Source organism: Phalacrocorax carbo, chromosome 5 (assembly GCF_963921805.1).
Source record: "Phalacrocorax carbo chromosome 5, bPhaCar2.1, whole genome shotgun sequence".
NCBI lineage: Eukaryota > Metazoa > Chordata > Aves > Suliformes > Phalacrocoracidae > Phalacrocorax > Phalacrocorax carbo.
In genome coordinates, this window is record NC_087517.1 from 71,731,115 (window position 1) to 71,757,478 (window position 26,364).

Below are 26,364 nucleotides of genomic sequence, written 5' to 3' on the forward strand. Positions count from 1 at the left end.
ACCCCCACATTGTCCCTTTAGCAAGCCCCAGACTCCCACATGGCCCCCCCCAGGTGGTCTCCCCATTGACCCTCAGTGACCCACATGGCCCTGCTGCTGAGCCCCAGACCCCCACATTGTCCGTCTGGCGAGCCCCAGACCCCCATACAACCTCCCTGGAGAGCCCTGGGCAAGCTCCCCAGCTAGCCCTGGGCCCCCACATGGCCCCATCAGCAAGCCCTAGTGCCCTACATTTTCCCTCTGGTGAGCCCCAGACCCCCACATGGCCTCCTAGGAGAGCCCCAGACCCCCGGGCAGCCCCACCACTGACCCCAGCCTCCTCAAGCCGCCCACCAAAACCCCTCAGGGCCAGGGTCTGACTCTCGGAAGGGCTGGAGCAGGGGCAAATTGGAAGTAATTACTGGCCAGGCCCTCCCTGATTTGCTTTTCAAATCAGTCAGAGAATTAAAAAACAACAATAATAAAAAAAAAAAAGAAAGGGTTGGCTCAGCACCGGCAGGCTCGGTGGTAATGAACGCGGGGTGACTCAGCCACTGCCACTGCACAGGTACTCATTAGGCTCACTCCACCCGCCGAGCTGCGCCGGCCAACCTCAGCGTGGCTCGGGTGGGGGGGATGCCACGTACCCCCCCGCCGGCCTGCTGTGCTCCGGAGCAGCTCCCAAAATTCCCCACGGTGTTTTTGACACCGCTCTCCCTCAGCCCCTGACGCGCTAACTGAGCTGCTCACTCCTGAACCGAGTTGTGCCCGGTCTCAGCCGCGCCCCGGCGCTCAGGCTCCGCCCTTGCTTATGGGCATGGGGCGTTTGGCCTGTCAGTTCCGGCACAGCGCATCAGCCAGAGGAGCCGGTGCTGGCTTTGGCCGTTTGAAGGCGAGCGTGGCAACGCGGCCTCGGCTCCGCAACAAGCCACGGCTCAGCGCTCGGGGTCCCCACCCCGAACCTGCCCGGCAGCAGCGTTACGGGCTTTGCTGGCCAGGGCTTACGACACCCGGTGATGACAACTCCGGGACGTCGATGACAACACCAGGACAGCTTCTGTGCTTCCTTAGGAGGGTGAAAAGGGCGGCTGTCCCTGAGGAATGTGCCGCCGTCAGCAGGAGCAGCGGCTGATGCTGGGCTGGGGTAGCCAGAGCAGCGGGCGACTGTTTTGGGGCGACGGGCCCTACTTTGATGGCCTCCCCAAACCCCAGTGGGCTTCAAACCCCGGTGCCACCGTCACGTCGTGCCCTTGGACCCATGCAGGGGCGGGAGGGCGGGGGACAGGAGACCCCATCCCCAGCTCTGGGGGGCGGGGTGTGTGTCCAGGGATCTTATGGGTTTACTGGGAGCCCCCTTTCGCTTAGGCGGGGGTCACACCTGGCCTTTTCGGGGTACAGCACCCAGGATAACCCCAAGGGCCCCCCTCTTTTCCCACCTCGGCACCACCCACACGGGGAGTGTTGGCGGGTGCACTGAGTTTGGCAGAGCTCAGCAGGGCGCTCCCAGCCCTCCGAGACTGGATGAATCATAGGTTCCCCCCGCCGGGAGCAGGCGGGGAGGGGCGGTTCGCTCCCTGTGCAAGCCGATGCTTGCCCGCCATCCCCATGCCAGGCACGGAGGGGCTTGGGGACGGCCCTGGGAGCCCCTCTGGCCCCAGGGGATGGAGGGGCCCCCAGGGACGGCCCCGAGCCCTCCAGCAGCCCCGCTCCCCCAGGCTCTGCCTCCCTTCCAAGCCCCCGTCCCCCAGCATGACACTGCCTCACAACTTCAAAAATTGAAAGTGGGGGGGGTCGTGGGGGGTGTTTGGGGGAGTTGAGACAGGTTTGAAGCTGAAAACAGCAGCATTTGCCTCATCAAGTAGCCCGTTAATAGGGGAAGGTGTTGGATGGGAGCGGGGATGCACCGGGATGCTTGAAAGCAGCAAGTCGCCACAAAACCACCCCACATTTGGAGCAAAAATAGGGGATTCCTGAGGGGATCCGGCCACATTCAGGTTGACACCGGGTTAAATAAATTTGGTGTGGGGGGATGCCTAAAGCGGTCACTGACCCCCCAGCCTAGAGGCAACCGTATCGCTTCCTCCGTGGGGTGACAGAGCCACGCCGCCAGGGAGACCCCAGCTGCCGGGTGCCCGCTGTCCTCCCCCACCCCCTGAGCACCACTGGGTGCCTGTCCCCAAAACCGGGTCCCCAGGGAAGCCTGCGCTGCCGGTGCCATCAGCGCTTCAAGCAGGGAGCAGCCGGCGCGGCACCACGCAGCCTGGCCGCAGCGCACACGTGCCAAGAGCCGCGCTGGCTCAAGCTGAGGCTTGAGGAGAGGATTAAAAAAGCCTCTTGGCCAAAGGTGGCCAGGGGCAGGCAGCATCCACGCTGCCCCTTCCCACCCCACGCGTGGGGACCGGCGGCAGGGTGGGTGCCACCAGCTTCCCCCGGGGACCCGCGGTGGGGACAGCCACGCCGATGGGTGCGGGACCGGCCGGCACGTACCTTGTTGGGTGGCCCCGGAGGGCCGTTGCCCTGCAGCATCCTCCCGGGCAGGCGGGTGCACCCCTGGGTGCTACACAGGTGCTGTGCACCCCGGCACGGGGTGGGTGATGCCGTCTGCAGCGGGGCCGGTGCGGGGGGCGTGGGGCCGTGGCGCGGGCCCGCCCCGGGAGCTTACCCAACCAGTCTCTTTGCCGTTGTTTTGCATGTGCGCTCAAAAACCCGCTTGCCCCGCAGCCAGGTTTGCGCTTTTGGGGCTTGTGGCGGCTCCACAAAAAGCCTCGGCACGGCCGAGGTGCCAGCGGGGTGCCCGGGTGCCCCATCCCAGGCAGCGGAGCCGCGTCTCAGCTGCCTTCGCGATGCTCCAAAAGATCACCATCGCTCCCCACCACCATGGCCGTGGTCCAATGTGTCCTTCCCACTGCATTCCCTTGACACCCCCCCCAGCATGGGGCACCCACGGGTGCAACAAGGAGGATTTTAGGGTTGCTGAAAGGAAAAGATGGAGGGGAGGTAGATCTGAGGCAGGCACAGTTTTTGGGATGCAGGGGGCTCCCCCAGGCCCCGGGGGTTCACAGGGAGCGTGTTTGCATGTGTGGGATGGAGCAGGAGCCCTTTGAAGCCAGATAAGCCAAGAAGGAGCGTTTGAAACGGGCCAAACCAGTTTGGGGGCCATCGATTCCACCAGCACTGCAGCCCGGGTTCCACACCGCACCCAGCGCTCGCTGGGGGCTGCCCAGGGGTGACCCCCCCGGCAAAGCCCAGCCTAGGGCTGGAGGCTGCCCAGGGCCCTCTACCCAGCCACTGATGTCACGCTTGGCCTGTTCTCAGCCCAGAGGTCCCCCCCTTGCCCTCCACCGACCCCTCGCTCAGCCCCATGGCCAGGGCAGCCCTATAGCGAGGCCGCTCCGGGGCCAGCGTTTGGCTCTGCCACCCCAAACAAGCCCCAACGCCTTCGCCAGCATCCCCCCGAGGGGGGGCCGAGCCGCCCAGCCAACGCCTCGCCCCAGCACCGGGGCTGCTCCTCTGAAAGCGGGGACCTGCCTGCACCCCACTGTCACTGGGGGCTCCAAACCCTGCCTGGGAGAGGCTCCCCGTGGTCCCCACATGGCCCCCGTGACCACAGCTCCGCCACCACTGGAGAAATAAACCTCTCCGGCGTTTCGCTGCCGGCGCTGCCCCGAGCAAACACCATTGCTGGCTCCAAATTGTTCCCAAGGTTTTGCAAGCAAGACCCACCCAGCGGGGCTGGACCAGCGTCCCCAGTGGGGATGGTGCTGGTGGCACCAGTCCCTTCCAGCATCAGCGGCAGCTCTGGATTTGGCTGAGCCCGGCACCCACTCCGATGCCGGCGGCTTTGCAAGCTCGCCCAGCTGGGAAGCTGCTGGAAAAGTCGTGCCTGAGGAAAGGCGGCTTCAGGGATCCCGCTGCTGGCCCCAGGGGGCTGCGGGGCCACCCGTCCTTCCCGGGACTTCTCAGCCCACAGGCCAACTCCCAGCGCAGCGGCCAGAGCCCTCGCCCACAACAAAGTGCTTCCAAAGTGCTAGAAAAAACAGGCAGCATGGAGAGAAAAACCCGCTGCCTGCCCAAAGGCTGTGCCCTCCTGGCAAATCCTGGGGCCAGAAGTACCAAGTTCGGGGTAAAAAGCCCCCGAAGCCCCAGATTGTGGCTGTTTTCTGATGAAAAGCAGGTTGCTGAGCTCACTGCCTCCATCCTCACCCCAAAACTCAGCAGATACGCAAACAGAGCCCAGGGGATGGAGATGGGGAATAAAACACTCAGGGCGGGGGGGGCGGGTGGGAACTCCAGGGCTATTTCAGCTCTCCCACAGCTGCTGGAAGCTCACGGCAGCGGGCAGCAAGGACGCGGTGGCTGCAGCCCAGGGGATTTGCAGGGACAGGGTGACCCAGCTGAGGAGCAGAAGGAGCTCGTGGCAGCCTGGCCCGCAGCAAAGCGGGTTTGCTGGAGCCCACGAGGCGCTGCGTGCAGCTGGGCACGTCCACGAGCGAGGGGAAAGGGCGAGCGAAGAGCCCGGGCGCGCGCGGCCATCCTGCGAACAAGCGCGCGAGGGTGGGCAGGAGCGAGCCGAGCGGCGCGTGGCTCTCCCCACGGCTCACCAGCCCCCGGGGCGCAGCGGGGCGAGCCCCCCACACAGCGTGTGGGGTGCAGGCAGCTGCCCGGGTGGGGCCCAGGTGTGGGGCGGAGGCTCAGCAGCCTCCCTGCAAGTCCGGGCGTGCAGCCGGCATCAAAAACACGGCTGTTGCCTCCTCCTCCTCCTCATCCTCCTCACTGCGTGAAACAGCAAAGGGGCCCCTTGCAACCCTCCTGCTGCCCGCTCCCACCGAAAAGCACCGATCCTTGCCCCGTACGCGTCCTGCTCAGTCCCACCAGGGGCGCAGGGAGCCCTGCCTCCTCCTCCTCCTCCTCCTCCCAGCACCAGCCAGGCTCAGCCCAGTGCAAGCACCGGGCCAGGCTGCTCTCTCCTCCAGGGCTTGCCATCGGGCCAGGGCTTCCTGAGCCCTCCCGGGTGTTACAAGTGGCAGCAGTGATTGCGAGCGGGCAAAGCGTCCTCCCAGCCTGCACGGCCGCTGCCACGGCGAGGGGGCTTGGGAGGGGCGAGGGACAGAGAAGCCAACCTGGCTTTTTGTGCCCTCCACCTGCTGGGGACCACATCCCTGCCAAGGCACGAGGGTGATGGAGGGGAAGGAAATCCCAGCCAAGACATTGATTTTATTTTTTAAGAATAAAAAAAAACCCAAAACAGACAAAACTTCCTGAAAACAGCTTCCTACCTCATAATTTCACAGAAATTAGCTTGGAAACATTGTTTGCTCTCCCCCTGCCCCCATACCTGCTCTGGGCTCTGCCCTCTCCCATCCCAACCCAGCCCCTGGGCGCAGGCGATGCCAGCCCATCGTGCCAAGGGCCTTGGCCCCCTACCCTAGAGCCAGACCTCTTTTCCCCTCCACAGTGGCTCCGCAGGTCCCAGGGAGGGGAGCAGGAGGGTTTGGGCAGCTCCAGCGGGCTTGTACCACCTGCAGCCTCCTGTGGATACCAGCAGCCCCTGCAAAAAGCTCAGCTCTCCAGCCTGGCACAGGGACGCGGTGCTGGGCATTCTGGGGAGGGCGACCCAGCAAAGGGGCTGCAGAGCAAGCGCTGGCTGCGAGCTTGGGTACCGCTTTCCTGCCTCCAGCACCACCGGCCCGGCATAACCCCCCAGGGACCCACCGGCTCCGGGGACCAGCTCGGAGGCTTTACCCGTCCCGGCAGCAGGACGCCCCTTGTCCCGGTGCTAATGAGTTAATAAATTCATTTCTGGCTAAGAAATTAGACCCTTAAGAAAGAAATCACCACCCGCTTTCGCCCTCCCCGCTCCCCCCCCCCCCCCCAAAATAACCGCGGTTCGTTTACGGGTGCCCTCCGTGCCGGCACCACGGCGCGTCGGCGGAGGTCGGGGACAACCGGGCGCCAGCAGCGGCCGGCCTGCGGCGGGCGCAGGGGGGTCAGCGGCGGCGGGCCGGGCTCGGGGCGCTAGTCCTTGGGGGGCTTCTTGCTGCGGGCGTTCCACATGCCCCGCTTGGAGTGGTAGTAATGGTAAAAGTTCCTGAGACGCAAGCGCTCCACCTCCAGCCCGCTCTGAAGGACCCTGCAGCCGAACGGAGGGACAGCCGCTCAGGGAGGGAGGGGGCGGACGCGGGAGGCTCTGCCCCTTCGCCACCGCATCGCCCCCGCCTTTACCCAGCTCAGCGGAGGGGAGGGAGGGTTGCCCCCAAATATGCGTGGCCAGGCCTGCCTCGGGGGGTGTTATGGGGCTGCTGCAACCCCCAACCTCACCTGTCCAGGAGCTCCCAGTCCTCCCCACCCCAGCGGTCTCTGAACTCCTCCGTGTTCATCCCTCCCACGCGGTCAAAGTCCGACTTGTAGATGCCGAAGAGGCCGAAGCCGTTCACCTCCCAGTAGCCTGGAAGGGGGAGAGCAATGTGGCAAGGGGCGTGGGGGGACCCCCAAATCCCCAGGCCATCACCTCTGCACTTTCCCTGCTACGTGGGAACGTCAGGAACATCCCATCCCAACCCTTCTTCCCACCCTGGGTCTGTCCCCATCACCACCACCTCCCATGGGGGTGCACTGGGGGACAGCCCACTTTTGGGGGACATCGCACCCAGCTTGCCTCACCCTCCCTTGGCCTTGAATCCCGCCTTGCCAGAGCAAAACCCATCGTCCCGGCGCCTCCGAGCCCGGCTGTAACCCACACCCAGCGCCACAGCTCTCCTCGGCAGGCAGGGGACGTTTTCCAGCCGGGAAGGTGTCACGGCAGAGGGGACCCCGCTTACCGTTGGGCTCCCGTGGGGAGCTGCCGCAGCTCAGCCTCATGACGATGGGTGCGTAGGCCAGCTTCCCCTCCACGCAGTGCTTCCGGATGCTGTCCAGGATGTTGGGGGGGAAATGGATGTGCAGGTCGCAGAGGAACACGATGCTGTGCCCATCCTACGGGAGGGGACAGACACAAGCGGGAGGATCAGGGCGAAACAGCTCTGGGAGAGAAGCCAAGGCGAGAGCTGGTTCCTCTCCCCCAGCTCACCTCGACCATGTCCACGCCAGCCTGCAGCCCGGCTGAGCGCTCGAAGTTCCCCGTGCGCCGCAGGTACTGGTAGCTGAGGAGAGAGGACAGGGGGTTAGTGCTGGTGACCGAAAGGGACACAGCCAAGAGGGTGACAGGGACCATCAGCGAGGAGAGGGGATCAGGTGCCTACGACTGTTGTCAAGGGTCCACCCATGGAGGCTTCTGCATTCCCATCTCCTCCATGTGGGAAACAAGTTTAAACCCCCAAAAAGGAGGAGGAGGAGAGTGGCGGTGAGGCAGAGACCTGTGCCAGGCTGGGGAAGGAACGGCTGGTGTGTGAGCACCACCAGGATGGCCTGTCCCACCACGAGGAGCCCCACAGACCCCACCTTGGCTGCCTCAGGGGGAGCAGGGTGGGACCCAGAGCTTGTGCGGGGTGGCTTACCGGGGCAGTCGGGCATCCCGCAGGGCTTTCTCGACATCCATGTCATCGCTGTCAAAGTCCACCAGGATGACGTTGAAGTTGGCATCCTTCGTAGCCCCGTACAGACGGGCCATGTCCGAGATGAACTGCTGGACCCAGCGGGCTTGGTTCTTCACTGCCAGACACAGCCACAGATGTCCCTCAGGCTCACCACGGAGGTCCCAAAAGCACCCCCTCCCCAAACAAACCAACAGCCCTTCTGATGAGAGGCCATAACATCATAAGAACCAACCTCATCCCCCTTGGGGCAGCCTGGAGGATGCAACCAAGGAGCAAAGGGGTTGCCTTCCTCCCACCAGAGGATGCTGAGGGCAGAGGGAGCAGCAGAGACCCTGGAGAGATGCATCCCGCTGCCACCTACCAGGTACCACGAAGTGCACCATGACGTCCTGCTTCCAGCTGAGCCGCAGGGGCCGGCACAGGATGGGTCTTCCATAGAGGATGCTCCAGGTGCTTGGCTGGGGCTCGGTGGCTCCCAGGACTGGCCCCTCGGGGTTGGCCTCGGCGCTGTCGTCCTGCTTGCCCTGGTGCAAGAGGACGTAGACATACTCGGAGAGCCGCACCGTCCGCTGGCCCCGCTCCGCCAGCTCCAGCTCCAGCAGGTAGCGGTTCCCCCGGGCCGTGTCCCGACGCTTCTCCACGTTGACGATTCTCAGGAGGGTGTAGATGCTACAGGGAAAGGAGACGCCTTTGAAAGCACCATCACCACGAGCCCTGCTCCCCACAGCTCCCTTGCTCAAGGGATTGGCCTGACCCCACCACCCAGCTCACCCAGCCCCAAGGAGCTAAGCGGGGCGAAGACACGTCCCCCCAACCTCCTGCCCGTGCCCCGCTTCCTCCCTACCCTCCATTCTTCTCATTGAGCTTCTCCATGTACTGCGCTACCACGTCGACGACCTCGCTCTCGCTCAGCTGCAGGTTGCCCGAGACGTTGCAGCGCAGGTCGTTCCAGTCGGAGCGCAGGAGCTCGAAGTCCACCGAGCTGACGCTGAACGTCCTCTGCCAGTTGATGGAGTCCTCCAGCCAGCTCTGCTGCAGCTCCCCTGCCTCGTAGCTGTAGTCCGACACCTCTTCTTCCTCCTCCTCCTCTTCCTCCGGGCCTTTTCCCTCCTCCTGCTGGGACGCCGTGGTTTCTGACATCTTCAGAAAGGATGTCACCCGTGTCCCCTCCAAGCGGGTCACCTCGGAGGAGTTGTAATCCGTGGTGGCCGCCGTCCTGCCCGGGGCGGGGGTCGTGTCCTCATGGGTCTCCCTGCTGAAGAGCCCTTCAGTTCCCAGAGCGAGGAGGCTGGGCAGCGCCCGCCACTCGCTCCCCAGCTTGGATGGACGTTCCCACCTCCTGCTACCCGCCCGCACGCTCTTCCGCCTGGCAGCATCCCTCTCCTTGGAGATGTTGCTCAGGAGCCAGGAAGTCCGGCGGCCAGGAACAGCACGGAGCTTGCTGGAGGCGATGGGATGCTTCTGAGGGGTCCTGGAGCGAAAATGGACTTTCTTCAGAGGTTTCGGGTAAAGGAAGATGCCAGGGAAGACTGGCTCCTGGGCCGCAGCTTTGCGCTTCCCCGGCTGCAGCCTGGTCACGTAGACCTTCTCCTGGGCTTTCCGGGGCTTTCTGTCCTCCCTGGGCGCTGCAGCCTTGCTGGGACCCGGCGTTTTGGCTTTCCCACCAAAGATGGGAACAGAGGGGTGGGGTTGGAGGCTCAGAGCCCTGGCATGCTTCGAAGACGCCAGCAGCCCCAGTTCATCCTCCTCACCCTCGCTGGGATCCTGGGGTAACCAACTGAGCATCCGCCCACGGACCTTCTCCGGCGCGGGGCCCACGTCCTCCTCACCGCGGAGGTCCTCGGGGACGGCCGCCGGGCTGGCGCTGGCCTGATGGGACGTGCTCCATCTTCCCGGCTGCCCAAGGGTGCTTGCCTTGTCCCGGGCCTGACTCTGCTTGCGGCGAAAGCTGTAATAGTCCAGGATGTCTCCATAATCCCTGGTGACCGGCGGGGTCTCTTTCCCTTTGGCTCTGGGTACCAGCCCAAAGCCCTTCTTGGCTTCAGGGGGTGGGTCTGTGGGCTCAGGGCTGTCCACTCCTTCCTCCTCCTCCTCATCCTCGAGGAAATCTAGGGAGTAAAGGCAGAAGTAAATACCCAAAGGGTCCTGGCCCCTCGGCACACCCCCCTGCAGCGCGCTGGCCCAAGACAAGGAGGCACAGCTTGTCTCCAGCAAGAGGTCGAGCTGCAAATGGCCGCTGGGCAAGGGAGACAGAGCTTGCAGGCACTAACCGCTGCCCACCAGGGCTGGCGGCTCCAGGCTCTGCCCGTTAACCCCTCCAAACCTTGGCCATGTCTTGGCACCACTCTTATTCATCTGGGAGTAAACCTAGCCTGCCAGGGCTTTGCCAGGCTGCAAACCGAGAGCAAGGCAGGGTCTGAACATCCCGGCTCCCGCGGGTCCCCGTGAGCATCCCCAGACCCCACGGACATCCCCAGACTCCACACCAGGTCCAGTTGTATCCTGCCCACGAACCAGGCCAACCCAGGAGACGTGGGTACACGGCTTCAAGAAGCAGGGACGGTGAATCCCAACCCCAGCATCCTGCTTCCCGTATCCCGCAGCACTTTGTGGCTGAGCCGAGCGGGGTGAATGACCACGGAGCGCACAGGGCTGCCCAGAGGCCAAGCTGCTCCACGCGGCACTGCCCTCCTCGAGGCCCTCGGCATATCACTGGAGGCATCCCGATGAGCCGCATCTCCAAGCGGATGGGCTGGAGGGCGAGTATGCCGGGCGCTCAGCCCTGTGCCAAGCTGCTGAGAGATGCCTGAAAAGCTGCCAGTGGCGAGTGGTGACTCACTGTCTGGGTTGAGGAAGAGAAACGCTCGCTGGCGTGGATCCTCCTCCTCTTCATCCATCTTCATGTACTTATAAAAACCAAACCTGGGAGACAGAGAGGAAAGATGAGGTCCCGGAGATAAGGGAGGGGCGACCGCGCGTAGGGACGTGCTCGCACACACGCGAGCCCGCGCGCCCGTGGGGAGCAACACCCCCAGCTGCAGTGCAGGCACCGGGCACAGCCTGGCTCCGAAGGGAGCTGGGATTCCCAAAATCCAGGAGCGCTGCCAGGCCTCACTCTGCTACGTGCCCGAAAGATGGGAAAAGAGCCAGCCTGGAGGTGGCCCTCCCACGGGGGAGGGAGCTTGGGGACACACAGCTGAGGATGCCTCATCTCAGCGCCATTCCTCCAGCGCTTTGAGCACTCTGTTGACATCAGCCCCTTCCTCCCCCTCCACGTACGACCCCCAGATACCGTCCCCCCAACGCTTACTTCTCCAGGTAGAGGGGGGACTCCCTGTAGAAGCACTTGTTCTCCGTCTCCATGTGAGTGAGGCGCGTGAAGTCATTGGGGTACACGAACGAGAGGTAGACCTGGGGAGGTGACCACACCGCCGTCACCCGGGCACAGAGCGGGCTCGCTCCAAGCAAGTGAGGGCCAGCAGCTCTGCGCCCGAGGCCACCGGCACAGCCCCTCAACAGTGAGGTGACCCCCAGCATCTCAAACACCCCGCAGGGCGTTTAACCCAAACCCTTTCGGGTCAAGATGGAGAAGCTCAGCCTGATGCTCCAGCGAGGGACATTTTCTCCTGGATTTTAACCAGGTGGAAGCACCCCTGCCCTGGGGTGGGGGCAAAGTGCTCTGCTTCACCACGTCTCCCGTGGGAGCGTGACCCCATCCCCGTCGTGGGGAGACACTTACAAATTGCAGGCCCTGGTAGCGGGCGATGGGGAAGTCCTTTACCACGTAGGTGGGGCTGTAGGCACAGGGCACCAGCACGTTCTCCACTCGGGAGGCCTCGATCGCAGGGGCTGAGGAGAAGCAGCCACGGCTCAGCCCCAAGCCATGCCCTACCACCCCCGTAGCCCAACCCACCTTATAGTCTGTAGCCCAAGCCACCCCAGCTTGCCCCCCTGTAGACCCCAGCAGAGATGCCCTCCACCCAAGAGATGGGCAGAAGGTAGGAGGGGTGCTCTGGGTGCCTGTGGCAGCCAGGTCCTGCCTTTTTCCTCCCCCAAAACCCCAGAGAGATGCGTGACGCTCCGGTCCCAGCTATTTACTGAGGAAGAAGGTGTCCCTGGGGTCAGACTTCAGCATGTCAGCCCCGTGCTCATCCTGCTGTGCCTCCCAGAGGTAGCTCCCGCTGTGGCTGGCCAAGGTCTGCGGGATGTGCTCCACATGGTTCATCTTCAGGGACGATTCGTCTGAAGAAGGCAAGGAGAGAGGCTGAGCCCCACGGGCATATGCACATGGAGCACTGTACCAGGAGCATCCTCCAAGGTGGCACTTCCCCAACCTCTCCATCCCTCCCACCAAGAGGGCTCAGAGGATTATGGATTCCACCTGTTCCCAAGGGGAAAACAGGGAGCCGATGTGCTTGCACGAGGGCAAACCCAGCTCCTCAAGCCCTCTCACACACTCACAGACCCTGTGACTAATCAGCCTAACAATTATTGCCATCAACTGATGAGCACCGAGAGGACAAGGGTACGAGCGATCTCAGCCAGGCAGCCCGGCTCCGGTTACAGCACACCTCACCACGCTCAAAGACGAGGGGTGGGAACGCTCCGGGGCTTTAACTCCCAAGGACAAAGGGATTAAACCATGACTGTTCCTCCCCATACAGGTGCAGGTAAATGCAACATGAGCTGGTTTTTCCTCCTATTCAGGGATGAGGGTGGCACGTTGTCCTTGGCTATCAACCAGCCCCCAGACCTCCCCACGGGGGGTCACCTTGCTCCGGTCACCTTGGCCATGCTCAGAGCTGCCTGCCCCGAGCACCCAAGGATGTTCCCTTTTCCAGGCAGCCCTGCCTGCTGCAGAGCTGCGGGGAGGCAGGCAGGTCCTGAAGCAAACAGGACCCCTTTTTTCCAAGCCCCAAACGCTTCCATGCAGCTGGCTGAGGCCGGGCTGCAACCCCTGGAAAAGCCTGGAGAAAGGGAAGGAAGGAGGATGCTCTGCATGCTGCTGGCATCCCCCACGCCACGGGGATGTGGCCCCCATGGGTGATGTGGCTTCGCCCTGGGATGCTGCTGGGGTCTGAGGGAGCCGGGAAGCAGAAAGAGCTGGCACTGACGGATAGCGCTTGGGGAGAGGGGGATTTATGTGCACTTTATCCATCTCATGGGCACCTGCATCAATACCAGCAATACCCCTCCATCCCTCTTCTCCCCATTGATCCCCGCCTGTTGCCTGTCCCCTCCTGCCTTATTGACACCTTCCAGCGCATGTTTGATGACCAGTCCTCCAGCGTATTGAGCACTGGGGCAGGGCCTATCTATCAAGTCCTTTCTTGCTGCCAGGGAAGGGGCAGGAAGCAGAAGATCTATAGATTTAATTAAACCTTGCGCCATCCATCCCTGCTTACACGACAGCTCCTCATAACTCACGGCCAGGCCAAGGAGCCAGCCCTCCATGGTCTCATTAGCAGAGGCAAGGCTGCAGCACCAGGAGAGCTGTGTTTCCGTGGCATGTCACCTCCTCATCCCATTTTTTTTGGGGGGGTGGGGGTGTCACAGCACACTCCCAGCATCACCCCTACCCATCGCAGCCCCCCGCCGCCTTCCTTACACCCAGGAATAGCTCTGGGAGGGTTGAGAGGCTGAGATCTATCCCCAGGATCTGACTTCCCAGGATCTGGTTTCCTTCCCAGGCTCTGGAGCTGGCTCTCCCCAGGTGCACCAGCACGTACAGCCCCCTCGAGACCTTCTTGCCGTGGCTGCAGGCGGACACGCGTGGCCCTTACCTGCGTACAGAGAGATGTAGGAGGAGTCGATCACTTCGAACTTCAAGCTGGGGAGGAAAACTCGCCACTAGGGAAAAATAAAAATCAAAGGAGGTGGAGAATGAGTGGGAGGTGGCAGGGGTTGAGGATGCAGCTGCCCAACCCCAGGCACCCTACGATGGGTCTTCCCCAGTCCTCAGCTCCCTGAAACTTGCCTGTGCCGATCCCAGCCCTGACCCTGCAGGAGAGGAAGGCAGCAGAGGACTGATCCTGCCCCAGCACAGACCCAGCCCCATCTCCTGCCTTTCCCCCAGGTGATTTGGGACTAGCAGGCATCCCCTGCATGGTCAGAGAGGGGAAGGGGCCCGGAGGTGGAACACAGGCTCATGCTGCTTCCCTCTCAGGATGGCCATGCGTGCCCCTCTGGGCCAGGCAGGCCAGGTCCAGCCCCACAGCAGCATCAGTAACATCATGGGACACAGCTCAGCCACGCGTCCTGCCTCACAGGGGAGGGACGGTGCCGGGGCACGGGGCAGCTTCTCTGCACACCCCCTTCAACCTCGGAGAATGGAGCAGGGGGGCCACGGCACCCATCAAGGATCTAAGCCAAAGCCAACACGTACAACACCTCCTCTCCTTCCCACGCCTTGCTCCAGTGCTGCATGAACACACATTGACAGCAGACGAGTTCTCGTTGACTTAAGAGGGTCTTCATAGCTGCCTGCTCTGATTTAACTACGTGCATTTTAAAAGCATGTCTTGAGCCTTTGTCCGGGCAAGCCCTTAAATACCCCGAGGGAGAGATGCATTAGGGTCCCGCTTTTTTGTTGTTGCTGTTGTTGTTTCTTTCTGAACATCTGAAAGGCTTCCCTCCCTCCCTCCCTCCAAAAAAAAAAATGTCTCCCCATCTATTTGTTTTTCACAACAGAAATGCAGATCTTATCAGGATGGGCCAAGATGGCCTGGGAGGGCGAGGTTGAGCGGTGGGGAGGAGAGAGGCAGCAAGGAAGGGGTGTTGTCAGCCTCTCAGATGCTTTGCTGGCACAAGTTTGACTCCAGTGATTAATGACTGCTTGGGAGAAAGGAAGCCTTTGCTAACGAGCCAACATCTTCCCCTCCCAAAGAGCCTGAGCTCCCGACACACGCTCCAGGCTTTGCCAGCGTTGTTCAGCCAAGGCAGACAAGTTCAGATTTGAAACTCATTATATCTCTAAGGGGGAAAAGAAAAAAGGGACCCACGCCACCACCTCGGCCGCCTCTCCCACCACCGACCGTGGTACTGCAAGCCAGCAGGGTGGGCTGCCACTCGCAGGGGGTGTCCTGCGACCTGTCTGCTCTGACCTTACACAGCCTGGGCTCTGCTTGCCCGTGGCAGCGGGATCCTCAGAGAAGCAGCCCACGAGGGACCTTTCTCCCCCTGCCAGCCCTTCTGCAGAAGGCCAAGGAGAAAGGGGAAGGGATGGGACTGGCCACAGGGAACTGGGCGTCCCAGCGCCACAGGCGTCCGGAGCAGAGGGGCTGCTCCATTAGCATCCATTACGGGAGCACATCGGCCAGGCAGGAGCACAGGTGAGGGTCTTTAGGGTCATCGCAGGGTCTTTAGGGTCATCGCAGGGTCTTTAGGGTCATCGCAGGGTCTTTAGCTCCCAAAAGGCCAGCAGCACGAAAGGATCGGATGAGCACAGAGAAAAGCAGCCCGTGCCAGGTGTCGTGCACAGGAGCAGCCCAGGAAGATGGGGAGATGAGCCCCGGCCCCGTCGGAGCGACGCTGACTCGTCCCCTCTGCAGACTGAGCTGCTGGCGGCCATGGGAGGGGGGAAATCGTGGCTTTGCTCCAGGATAAAGCCTTTTAAGGCACATTGGGAAAAGCCCTGGTGCCAGCTCTTGACAGGACAAGCCCTGAAAGGAGCACAGGGCGGGGGCATTTACTCACGCCAACTTCCACGTGGTCTGAGCCTCGGTCGTCTTGTTTGTGGAGCAGCTCGAAGTAGTAGCGTCTGGAGGACATGAGGCTGCGCAAGAGGGGAAGAAGCCAGTTAGGAATCGTTGCTGAGCTGACTGCTACCACTGCCAGGGCAATGGGAGCTCCCCTGCTAGAGAGACCATCTCAGGAAAGCTCCCAGTCTTGCTCACATGTGGCTAAACCTTCCTGGGGCAAGGAAAGAGGCAGCGTGATGTGGGTGTCTGCTCCCCCATCCCACTGCTGAGAAGCTCCATGAGATCGGGGCGACCCCCCAAACCCCACCTCATCATCTGCAGAGGTGGCTGCAGCCCCCAGCACCTTCAAGCCGTGGGCCTGGGGGCATGGTTGGTTGAGCTCCTGTCCAGCCCAGGCCCCACGTGCCTTTAGGGAAGAGACCACGGCCGGGGTCTCCTCCTGGGGAGGAGCTGCTCAGAGTCTGTGTGGAGCCAGCAGCTCCGTCTCCCCAGCTCCGTGCACCCGGGGTGGACGGTGGGAGCAAGGACAAACTTACCGTAGAGGCTTGGAGACTTGTGAGCTGAATTTGGTGAACTCTCCCGGCGCCGTCCACTCGGTGCCCAGCTGGGGGAAGGAAGAAGGAGCATGTGAGAGCCACCACGGGCCAAGCAGGCACGAGGCCCAGACCCCACCAGGCAGCAAGAACCTCTCCTTCCCCTCCATCGGGCACTATGGATGCTGCAGAGAAAGGCTCTTCGGGCAGGATGATATCCCGGGAGCTCCACCCCAGGGCCTGCTTGTCCCCAGCTGGTGGCACTCCTGCCGCAGGAACATGTCACCAGCCAGCTACATCAAGATCCCAAAAGGGCATGGGTGAAATGACGGACCATGCGATTCCCAGAGCTGACACCAAGAAAATCCAGGAGCAAATATTAAATCTCCTATTCTGGGACATAAGCTGCTCTTTGGTAGCTACAGTTAGGATGAGACCATGGGGAAGATGGTCCTTCAGAAGCCAAACCAGGCCTGTCCAGGGGCAGAGATGGGACCAGGCTGAAATAACCCAGCATTTCCCAAGGGGGCAAAGAAGCAGGAGAGCTGCCTGTGGCAAAGACACGCAGGGACCCTGCACGCTCCCTTTAAGAGCTGCTGCACCAGAGGGACTTGTAGAAGGGAGAATCTGTGGTGGCTAAAGAGTGCCCATGGGTTTGAAACGTCATTAACTGAGCGCTAGGCATCCCCAAAAGGCACTCAGGACGGTTATTAGCCTGCTGGGAGCAAGGAGCGAGGCATCCCGAGGGTGGAGATGCTCTCGAAGGGAGCTCGAGCATCCCTGGCTCAGGGAAGGGAACGACAGCACATACCTTGCCCACGAACGCAGCCAGCCGGGAGTTGGATGGACTCTCATCAGAGCTGAGCCAGAACTCCGAATTGTCATCTGATGCCACAGAGAACTGGAAATCCCCTGCGGAGAGCAAAGGAGAAGGTCACCACAGAGGGATACAGCAGCCCTGGTGGCATGGGCTCAGCCCCAGTATGTCGCTGTGAGATGGGGGAACAGGGATGGATGGACAGAGGTGACGGGGCCACCCTGGACCCCACATCGTGGCTCTGTCCTGGATGGGACTGGGGGTTCGCCTGCCTTCAAAACAACCAGGGAAGAGGGTCTTTGCTCCAGAAAAACCTTCCTGCCTGGGAGCCAGGGGACAGGGGACTGTCTCCAAGAGCCTTTTTGTCCTCACGTGGCCCAAGAAGTGGGGATGAGGCAGCTTCTCCAACTGCAGGGGAAGAAGAGGCCAAGCTCCATCACTCACCATCCTTGAAGGGGTGGATGTAGCCAAAAATCCTCAGCCCGTAGTTCTTCCACTTGGGTGACACAGCCAGCTTCTTCACGGTGGTGCGGGTCTGCGGAGGAGAGACGGGGACATGAAAGCACGAACAGCTTGTGCCCAGGCTCGTGCCCTGCACCAGCGTCACCTGCCCACCCCCTCCTTGTTATCCTGGGGTCTCATGCCCCTGGCACCAGAGGGGATGCGGAGGTCCCATCAACACCCACCTCTCCCTCCATCCCTGCTCTGCTGGGAATTTCCTGCCCCAAACCAAACCTGAACGCCTGCAAGCAAAGGTCTTGAGGACCAAGCCCACAGCTGGTGGAGATCCAGCAGCACCCAGAGAGGGACAAGCAGACCCTCCCTCCGACCCACAGCCATCGGGCCCGGGACTCACGTGAGGAAAGAGTGGAAAGTGGAGGTTCTTCCGCAGGTGCCTCACGGCCCCGCCGCACCAGTCCTCGAAGACGTGCAAGTTTGCCTTCCCTTTGTACTGGGGGACGAGAGAGGGAGGTGAGCAGGGTGTCCTCCTCACATCCCCCTCGCCTCCCAAGGACAGCGGTAGGGCAGGCTGAGACGTGGCCGTCAAGCCCGAGGGACGTCACTCGCCCAGCCTCAGCCCTTCGGCGGTGACACCAAGGGCTGAGCTCCCGTCCCCGTGCCAGCCCCAGGGGCACGACACCAACCCCCAGGAGATAACCCTGCTCCTGCTCCTTTGGCTCCCGAGCACACCCGGACAAGGGACGTTGTCTGGATACGGCACCAAAGGCCTGACCCCACCCTTCACCCACCCCCAGCATCCCTCCCACCAGCGCACAGCCAGCACAAAGAGACGGGCACAGCGTGGACCCGTCTGGAGAAGACACGCAGCAAGATGTCCCCTCGCACACCCACACGTGGGGGCTCAGCCTGGCAAGAGAGCCGTCGCACACCTGGTTGACTGCGGGACCGGGCAGAGCCCCCGGGCCCGGGTGGGTGACGGAGAGCAGGGAGGAGGGTGGCCTTGGAGCCTGGCGTGCTGGGGAGACGTGGGCTGCGGGCTCCCCAGTGAGGGGCTGGGTGGACCCCCTTTCCTGGGACCTCCTCCTCCGCCGCCACCAGCCCCTTTGCTGCTCCCTACCCGCTCACCTGCTCGTTCCAGGGCAAAGCCTGCTTGGTCAGGTTGGGTTTGGAGCGCGGCGTGGCTCGGTCGGACCATTGGCCTCTGGAAAACCAGCCGTCCAAGTCCTGCCCGTCGTTCTGCCAAGGAAGGAGGAGGAAGAGGTGAGAGACTGGGGGGATCGGGGCCAGCCCAGCCATGCTTGCAGGAGGTCTCCCTAGATCTAAACATCTCATTTTGGACATCAAGCATTGCCAAACCAAGGCAAAAGCTTTCAAGGCTAACGACAAAGGAAAGCAGGGGCAGGAGGTGGCAGAAAAATATTGGCAAGGCGTCCTGGGGAAGCAGAGTTTCAAAGTGTTCCAGCTAACCTCGTTTCCCTTCCTTTGCCAAGGAGAGAAACTTCGCCCAAACAGTGAGTTTTCTGTTCATCCAAAATATTTGCTTGGTCTGATGGGCTACTGGAAACGGAGTATTTTGGGCTCCACCTCCAAAAGAGCAGAAGCAGTCTCTACGTCCATTCACAGGCAGAGGAAGCGGGATGCTTCTCCACTCCCCCTCTTCCTTAAAAGGGGATTAGCTTAATCTGATCACTTGTGTCTCGTAATTTAGAGGGATTAGGTGAGCATTCACCTGGCCCCGGCTTGCCAAAGAGGTGACGGGTGGCAAGGAAGGGCCGGGCTCTTCTGGAGCCCACCCAGAGCATCCTCCTCTCCCACCAAGCCGGCAGCCGCAAGCAGAGCTGGAGCGAGCCCGTGCCATCCCCGCAGGCATTGCCCGGCTCTCTGCCGTCACATCCCAGGGAGCGCAGGCGGAGGAGGAGCGAGGGACCAGCCAGCACGCGAGGAGGGAAGAGCCACCCACCCTCTCCCAAGGGACCACCGGCACCTGTCACACAGGGACCTGGCTGGTGTCACGGCCCGTCGTCACACTGGTGACGCCCGCGCTCAGCATCAGCCCCCTCCGGGGATGGGACCAGGGGCACGGACGTCCCTGCCACCTCTCCCAGGAGGATTCACAGTCATCATCCCCCAGGGCCTCGGCCGGGCAATGAGGGACCGTGCCACCCCCCGAAAAGCAGAGCCGACCCTCTCCGAAAGCAGAGCCCGGCTCCGAGCCCAGGCAAGAGGAACCACAGCATCAGCAAAGCGCAGCCCATTAGGATGTGGAGTGCCAAAGAAATAATTAGCAAACTTTGCCTAAATGAACACATTAGCATCCTGGCAGAGGGGAGCGGTGCCCTCGGAAGACGTTATCAGGGAGGTGGCATAATTGTGCTGCGCTTGTTGGAAGGATTCGCCCTCCTCCCGGGGAAAATTCCTGCCGTCCCCCTCTGTCCTCACCCAGCACCAGCCCGTCTTTTCTCCGGGCACCTCGTTTTCCTCCTTTGTCCATCTGTCCCTTATTTATGAGGAGCTGGGAGAGATCAGAGCAGGGGTCGCCCTTTCTCACCCATCCCCTGCCAGCCAGCCAGGCACAATCAGCCTCTTCCCCATCTATGTTTCTCACCACTTAATTTCTGCCTAGCCTGAAGCTGGCTCTCCTAACCAGCACGTGGCTCTCCACTCCCAGCACCTGGAAAAACCTCTCTGTCCCTCTATGGAGAGGGACTGGGACGGGGTTCCATCCCTCGGGTGAGACGGCTGGAGAGGACTCGCCACTGGCATCCCTGCCCTGCCCCAAAGATAAAGGACTGGCTGTGCCGACAGCAAGATCTGCGGCTGGGAGCTCGCCCGGAGGAAAGTTTTCCATCTCCATTTTTTGAAGCAGCATTTCTTTGCTCCAGTTTGTGGAGTCCTTTCGAGCCAGGCTGTTTGCTTTCAAACTGGAGTGAACTTTTCCCCTGCCTGCCCCAACAGAGGGGACTATTCACAGCCCAGCTCCCCACCCCTGGAAACAGGGGGTAGGTTATTTGCTGAAGGTGGACTGGGCTTTTAATTGCAGAGCCAGTGAGACTGTAGATGTCCAGCAGCTGTAAAAGACACCAAGCAGGGCTAGGCATAAAGAGACGGGCACCAGGAGGGCCCTGGGCACAGGGGCTCAATGCATTCCCCTCCCTCCAGCACAAAACACTCGCCTCACCCATGCTCAAAGCACCGTGGCTTGGGAACAGCCCAAGCAATGCCCACCCTGATGGCAACTCGCTGTCACGGGGACTTGCAGCAGTTTGGCAGTGACCTGCTGTTGGGATGGGGCAGGGGACACCATGCGGCATCCCTCTCCCCCCACCCCACCTGCCTGCTCTGCTCCGAAGCCCCTTGGTGACAGCAGGCTGTCCTCATGGCTGCGATGTCTTCCTGGGCTGTTAGCAAGGAGAGATCCTCTCTCCAGCTTCTGCTTGGAGACCCCACCCGGGGTCTCCAGCTGGGTCCAGTTTGGGGCGCTCCGGTCCAGGACAGACAAGTGGAGGTTAGCAAGATGGAGCAGAGGACACAGGAGAAGGCGGCTTTGCCCAGCAAAGCAGGACCTTATTGCCATTGACAGCTGCGCAAGAAGGGGTGCAGAGATGATGCCAGACTTTTCTCAGAGGAGCACAGCGATGAGGCAAGAGGCACAAGGATCAACACTAAAGTTTCAATGGGATATTAGGGATTTTTTTTTTAATCCACCATGAGGTTTGCTGAGCAGAACCAGAGAGGTTGTGCCCTCCCCATCCTTGCATCCACTCGGCTGGACAAGGCTTGGAGCACCCTGCTCTAGTTGGCCGTGTGTTGGGTAGGGGACTTGAACCAGCCACCTCCATAGGTCCGTTCCCGCCCGGCCGCACTCCGGCTCTCCGATTACCATCAGCTCCTCCTCGTGGCTCTCGCTGGAGTCCTCAGCTTTCCTCTGCCGTGCCGATGCCTGGGCTGCCACCGGCCGCCTGCCGGGATCAGTCACCTCCCCCAGCCTCTCACCATCTACAAGGGGAGCAGAAGGAGGAGTGAGACCGCAGCCACCTCCCACGTCCTCCCCGTCCCAACACCGCTCCTTTTTTGGGGACACCCCCCCGCCCTGGCACGGGGAAGGGCAGGCGCTGCCACCGCCGCTGCTCCCAGGGGGAGGGACACGGGGGCCGACAGCGCGGGGCTCTGGCTGCAATTCCCCTCATCACATTTGTACTAAGCAGCTTGCAGCAGCTCGTCAGCATCAGGTTTAATTACACCCCCCGTGGCCCAGCTCGCAGCCCTTTATGTAAGAGACAGCCGGGATAAGCTCCTGTGGGATCCCGCTCCACATCCATCCCTGCGGGCGCATCCCTGCTCCCCTGCCCCTCCAGTCCCCGGCTCTCCCGCAGCGTCCCACAGCCCTGCCCGGAGCACACTGGCTCCCAGCCCCCCGATATACCGTCCCCAAACCCATCTTCCCACCATGCTAAAGGCACCATCGCGAAGACCTTTGCTAACAGCCCTATCGCAGATGACTTAATTACCGTGTGCTGCATTAATTATTCCCAGCCAACGGGCTCCCCTCTGCAGCTCACACCCATCTTCCTCGGGCTGCGAAGGGAGCCCTTGCTTCCCAGCATTAAAATAACCAACTTCCCCCAAAATAACGGCGCAGACTTAGAAATTGTATTAGTTACTGGGGGTGGGGGGGCATTTCCCCTTTCTCTGCCACAGCACGTGGGTGCCCCTGCATTTTTTGGACGGGCACCCCACAACCAGGGTGGGAGGGGAGGGAGGGGGCACGGCGGCTCCTCCGCTGCCGCAGCTCAACCTTCGCTCCTGGCATCCGCGTTTCAAACCAGCATCAAGGGAAGCTCAGTGCGATGCTTGGAGAGGCGGGTGTCTAAAAAGCACTGCTGTGAACACCCACGGGTCCCCCCAAAAACCAGCCATCCCCATATCTAAATAAGGGGAGCCCCAGATGTCACGAGCAGCAGTGCAGCCCTGTCCCCAGCCACGGATATTGCAGCGAGGGGGTCACCAACACCCTCCCAACGGTACGGCAAGATGCTCCCCCCATCCCTCCACACCCTCTTTGCCCCCAACAGCAAGTCCTGGGGAGCTCCTTCCCCCCACAAAGCAAAACAGCCTCGGTGGCTGCTGCAGTGGGAGCTGCCGGGGTGGCTTCAGACCCCACAGCCTGGCTGAGGAGGGGCTTGGGGTGCCCCTGGAGCCCCCCGCCACACGCCTCCCATGCCATTAGTATTCCAGCGGCCGCGCAGCCGGCGTCTCCTTGGAGATGGCAGCACAAATCCCATCCCCACCGCAGGGACAGGAAATTAAGCTCTAAAGCCCCTTCTTCTGCTCTCAGCCATTCTTCAGTCCCTGGCAGCCCTGGCTCTCTCCTGGCAGCTCCCTGCCTCCCCCCAGCTGCCCTCCTCCCCTCGCCCATCTTCATCCCTGCCTCGTTCCTCCCATGGCCCCACGGAGGGTGATGGGGAGCATCACAGGGAGGAGTGGGACGGGATCCAGCACTCTCATCTCCTCCGCTCTCGAGACACCCCCCATCACTCCTAGGGAGGCTCCTGCCACCACAGGCAGTGGAAATAAAGCCGATCCTCGCTGTGCCGAGGCCGCAGATGCTGCTGCTCTGACACAGAGCACTGGGGACAGCGTTGTTCCCTCACCATGCTGACCTGTGGATTAATCACAGTCACAAGTAGGAGTTCAATGCTCCCAAGGGACCTGCCAAGGGATGGATGGGAGGCAGCGGCCGGTTCTGCGGTACCCACGCAGGGAATCTCTCCTGGCGCGATGCAGGCTGGGGGTGCCACTGCAAGCCTGGCCCCCAGGACAGACTAAATCCCCACACGGGCCTCTGGTGCCAAGCCAGGCCCTGGTGCCAAGGACCCCGGGGTCCTGGCGAGCAAACCTGAGGCAGCAGCATCCCAGGCTGCATCCACAGGGGATGGCTGGATGTGGTCACCCCCCTTCGCTCAGCCCTTTCGCTCACCTCTGGGTACCACACCCAGATTTGGGCCTCTGCTACAAGGCATAGGGTAATCTGAAGAGAAATTATTTCATATAAACTGGAGCAAAGTGGAGGAAAACCCCTATGCGTTCCTCTCAGCGAGGCTGTGCAGGCTCTGGCCTCGGAGGCTCTCAGGACCCGAAGGCACGAGCCCCCCACTCACTCCCCAAACCCATCACCCAGCTCCATCCTCATCAGGGACCCTCTCACGCTCAAGCAACTCTTCTCAGGCACCACAAAGGAGCAGGAGAGGGCTTGTGCTCCCGACTTTGGTTTGCAACTAAATCAAAACCACCACTGCTCTGACAGGGTTTAAGTAATGCTGAGGCTCAAAACCTGTGTGCCTCCCCCTAAACCCTCTCTGTTCTCAGCAGGGAGGCAAGTGCTCACTCCGAGAGGTGCCCACACCCTGGCAGGAGGCAAAGGCACCAGCAGAGCCCTGGAAAAAGGCTTCCAAGCTTCTGTGCCGCTGTTTATTCCCCTGCAATTCAAATACTGGATAGGAAAGTCAAGAACAGCCTTTGCCAAACACCCAAATGCTAATCAGCCTGTGTAGGAACTGGAAATAAATGTCCCCTTGATAAGGCGATGGAAAGGCCAGCACCTTGTACCAACGAGCATCACTTTGCTCCCCTCAAAAAATCGAGCTCCTTTGGTCTGAACCTCACCCCTGCGAGAGGGGAGCGGCTCAGGGGGCACAAGAGGAGGGAGAAAGCAGCACTGGGAGGAAGGGGGGGCATCAGTTTCACCCTGGCTTGGTTTCCTCCTATGCATCCTCCCAGCACCCTCTGGGACCACCCTCCAGCCGTGCCCAGCCCCGCTGCTGCCCCAGCATCCCCCTGGGATGCACGGCCAGCACCACCGTGCAGATTAATTCTGCTAACCTGCCTGTCTCTCTTTTTCAAGGACCAGAAAGAGCCACGTAAATGCAGGTAGCAGGCGGCGAGAGGATGGGGAAGCTCCGGAGGACGAGCAAGGGACCTGCTTGCTCCGGGGACGGCATTACCCGGGGGATGCTCGGCAGGAATGCATTAAGAGCTCTTCCCCCAGCGAGCGCGGGAGCGACGCTAAAGCTCTCAGAGCAGCGCAGGGAGGGGGCAGGAGATGCACACGCCATTGCACGAACCAGCTCTGAGTCACAGCAGCCTCCAGACAAGGAGCCAGGGCCAGGAGCAGTCCTCAGGATGAGGCCGTGAGTGCAAGGGACCGAGCACCAACCCCACCGCACAGCACAGAGACCAGGGCAATGCCTCCCCGGGGGAGATGAGTTTCCCTGTTATCACGGTGGTATAAACCTCCTCCGTGCTGCCTCCCCCCTCCACCCGGGAGCACAGAGGGCCTTTCACGCAGCAAACCGCTGCCTCCCCGCCTCCCTCCTCTCCCCCTCCTGCTGGGCTGACAGCACGCAGCTCACTCGCCCCGAACACAGCCCCTTTCTTCGGTTGGGTTTTGGAGCTGGGATTTCTCCTGCAGCTTTCTGGACCTTTTCCAAACCCTCCAACGTGGTTAGAGATGCCCCTCGCTTATGCTTCCTCCCGCATCTCCTAATTGCTTCTAATGAGCGTCCCTTCCGTGGTTGCTTGCTGCGAGCTTGATCCATTCTTACCTACCCCGTTCCCAGACCCATCACCCAGGGACAAACCCAGACACAGCCCAGCAAGCCAAGCTCCCTCAGCACGCGTACGGGGAAGCTCACAGGAGCATCTGCAAAAGGATCGGGGCCCGGATTCCCAAAATCCCTGGCTCCTGCCCTCCAGCTGGATGCTCGGCCCCAACAAGCTCCAGCTGCCCCACAGGAAGAGTCCCATGGGGAGACATCGGGTGGGGTGCTGGTCCTGGCCATCAGGCAGCCGCGTACAGAACGGATGGAGCCGCCGGAGAGGGACTGCCGGGGTGGGACAGCGTTCAGGGAACGCCTTGGCACGCTCTGCCCGGCTCCAGCTGCGGCTCTGCTTCCCGTCCCAAAGGCGCCCACGCGGGGATGAAAACCCCTGAGCGGCAGACGAGGACTCTTCGGGGACGAAGAACATTGGCTCGGCAGCGGTACGGCGCCGGAGGAGGCGGCAGCGCTGCCCAGCACCTCACGGCATCCTCCCACCCGACACGGGCGCGCGGTCAGGGTCCGGCCCTGCTTTGCTCCAGGCTGCGTGTCTGGGCGAACGATGCCTTGGGGCTTCAGAGGTCAGACGCCTTCCCTCAGGACAAGCCTGCGGCAGTAGCACTGGCAGCAGCTGAGGACCCTGGAGACCTTTCTTCTCTTTTCCCCCCAAAAGAGACCCTGAAGGGCACCAAGCGCCCGGGTGCAGCCAGTGAGAGCAGCGACGCGCCCCAGCCTGAGCTCCAAGCACGTCGGCTGGGTGGGATTCAGGGCACGGTGCCTGGATTAATTTCAACCCCTTTCCCACCAAGCTAATGTTCCAAAGCAGACGTGTGGAGCGATTTATCCACCACCAGGAGCCACATCCTGCTGTAATACAGCCCTCTGTGGGGCTCCCCCATCCTCTTCTGCACCCCTGTGCCTGTCCCCTCCCTGCCCTGCACCTCCCCATCCAAGCCCGGCTGCCTGCAAAGCCCCCAACACCTGCAAAGCCCTGACAAAGATGCAGGTGAGCTGGCTGGGACTGGAAAATGATATTCCACCAAAACATCATGTCTGAGTTCAAACCCCCAAAATCTCATGCAAAAAAAAAAGCGCCAGTTTGGTTTCCCATGCCCCGTGCAGCCCGCGAGGGTCTGACGCCTTGGCCAGCCTCCCCCGCACCGGGACACGGCACCGGGCCCTCGGGGGACACGGCACCGGGCCCTCGGGGGACACGGCACCGGGCCCTCGGGGGACACGGCACCGGGCCCTCGGGGGACACGGCAGGCCAAGGCAGCCCGGCCACGGGAGGGGACAAGCCTCAGCACCGCTAACACACAGGAGCCTACGGTTCCCCACCAGCTGCCCTGGCGAGCAAACCGTGACCAGAGCGATGGAAAGAGAGGTGGATGGATTTAGCTCGGTGCTCCAAGAAATCCCCCGCCGGTGGCACCCATCTGCTCTCCTCTCTTCACAGTCCTGCAGCAAAACCTGAGCCAGATGGGAGATGCCAAAGCAAGCTGGAGCTGCCTCCAGCCCAGGTGCGAGCAGCCTTGCCACCATCCGTGCCGGTGGACCAGGCTGCAACAGGTTGCCAAAACCATCCAGGCATGTTCAGAGCTGCATCTTAACCCAGATCCCTCTAAAAAGATGAGCTGGGAAGCAGCACCACCCCCAATGCACAGGAGATGGGGAAGGGCAAGGAGAAAGCTACAAGAGCCAGAGCTCAGAGCATCCCCACTGACGCCAAGCCCTGTGGTCTAAACC

General features: G+C 61.8%; 1 protein-coding gene across 1 annotated transcript in view; it reads right to left on the minus strand.

The window, feature by feature from the left end:
- Positions 1-5,173: 5,173 nt before the first annotated feature.
- B4GALNT4 (beta-1,4-N-acetyl-galactosaminyltransferase 4) overlaps positions 5,174-26,364 on the minus strand; it is a 30,721-nt gene continuing 9,530 nt past the window's right edge. The window contains exons 2-20 of the mRNA XM_064453160.1: positions 20,904-21,019; positions 18,149-18,259; positions 17,418-17,513; positions 17,006-17,096; positions 16,556-16,656; positions 15,748-15,815; positions 15,207-15,285; positions 13,295-13,361; positions 11,610-11,753; positions 11,251-11,360; positions 10,822-10,922; positions 10,351-10,433; positions 8,356-9,619; positions 7,873-8,180; positions 7,473-7,626; positions 7,046-7,118; positions 6,798-6,951; positions 6,298-6,424; positions 5,174-6,109 (exon numbers count right to left, since the gene is read on the minus strand). Coding sequence (XP_064309230.1) covers positions 5,995-6,109; positions 6,298-6,424; positions 6,798-6,951; positions 7,046-7,118; positions 7,473-7,626; positions 7,873-8,180; positions 8,356-9,619; positions 10,351-10,433; positions 10,822-10,922; positions 11,251-11,360; positions 11,610-11,753; positions 13,295-13,361; positions 15,207-15,285; positions 15,748-15,815; positions 16,556-16,656; positions 17,006-17,096; positions 17,418-17,513; positions 18,149-18,259; positions 20,904-21,019 — 3,362 coding nt within the window. The 3' untranslated portion in view covers positions 5,174-5,994. The remainder of the gene's footprint in view (positions 6,110-6,297; positions 6,425-6,797; positions 6,952-7,045; positions 7,119-7,472; positions 7,627-7,872; positions 8,181-8,355; positions 9,620-10,350; positions 10,434-10,821; positions 10,923-11,250; positions 11,361-11,609; positions 11,754-13,294; positions 13,362-15,206; positions 15,286-15,747; positions 15,816-16,555; positions 16,657-17,005; positions 17,097-17,417; positions 17,514-18,148; positions 18,260-20,903; positions 21,020-26,364) is intronic.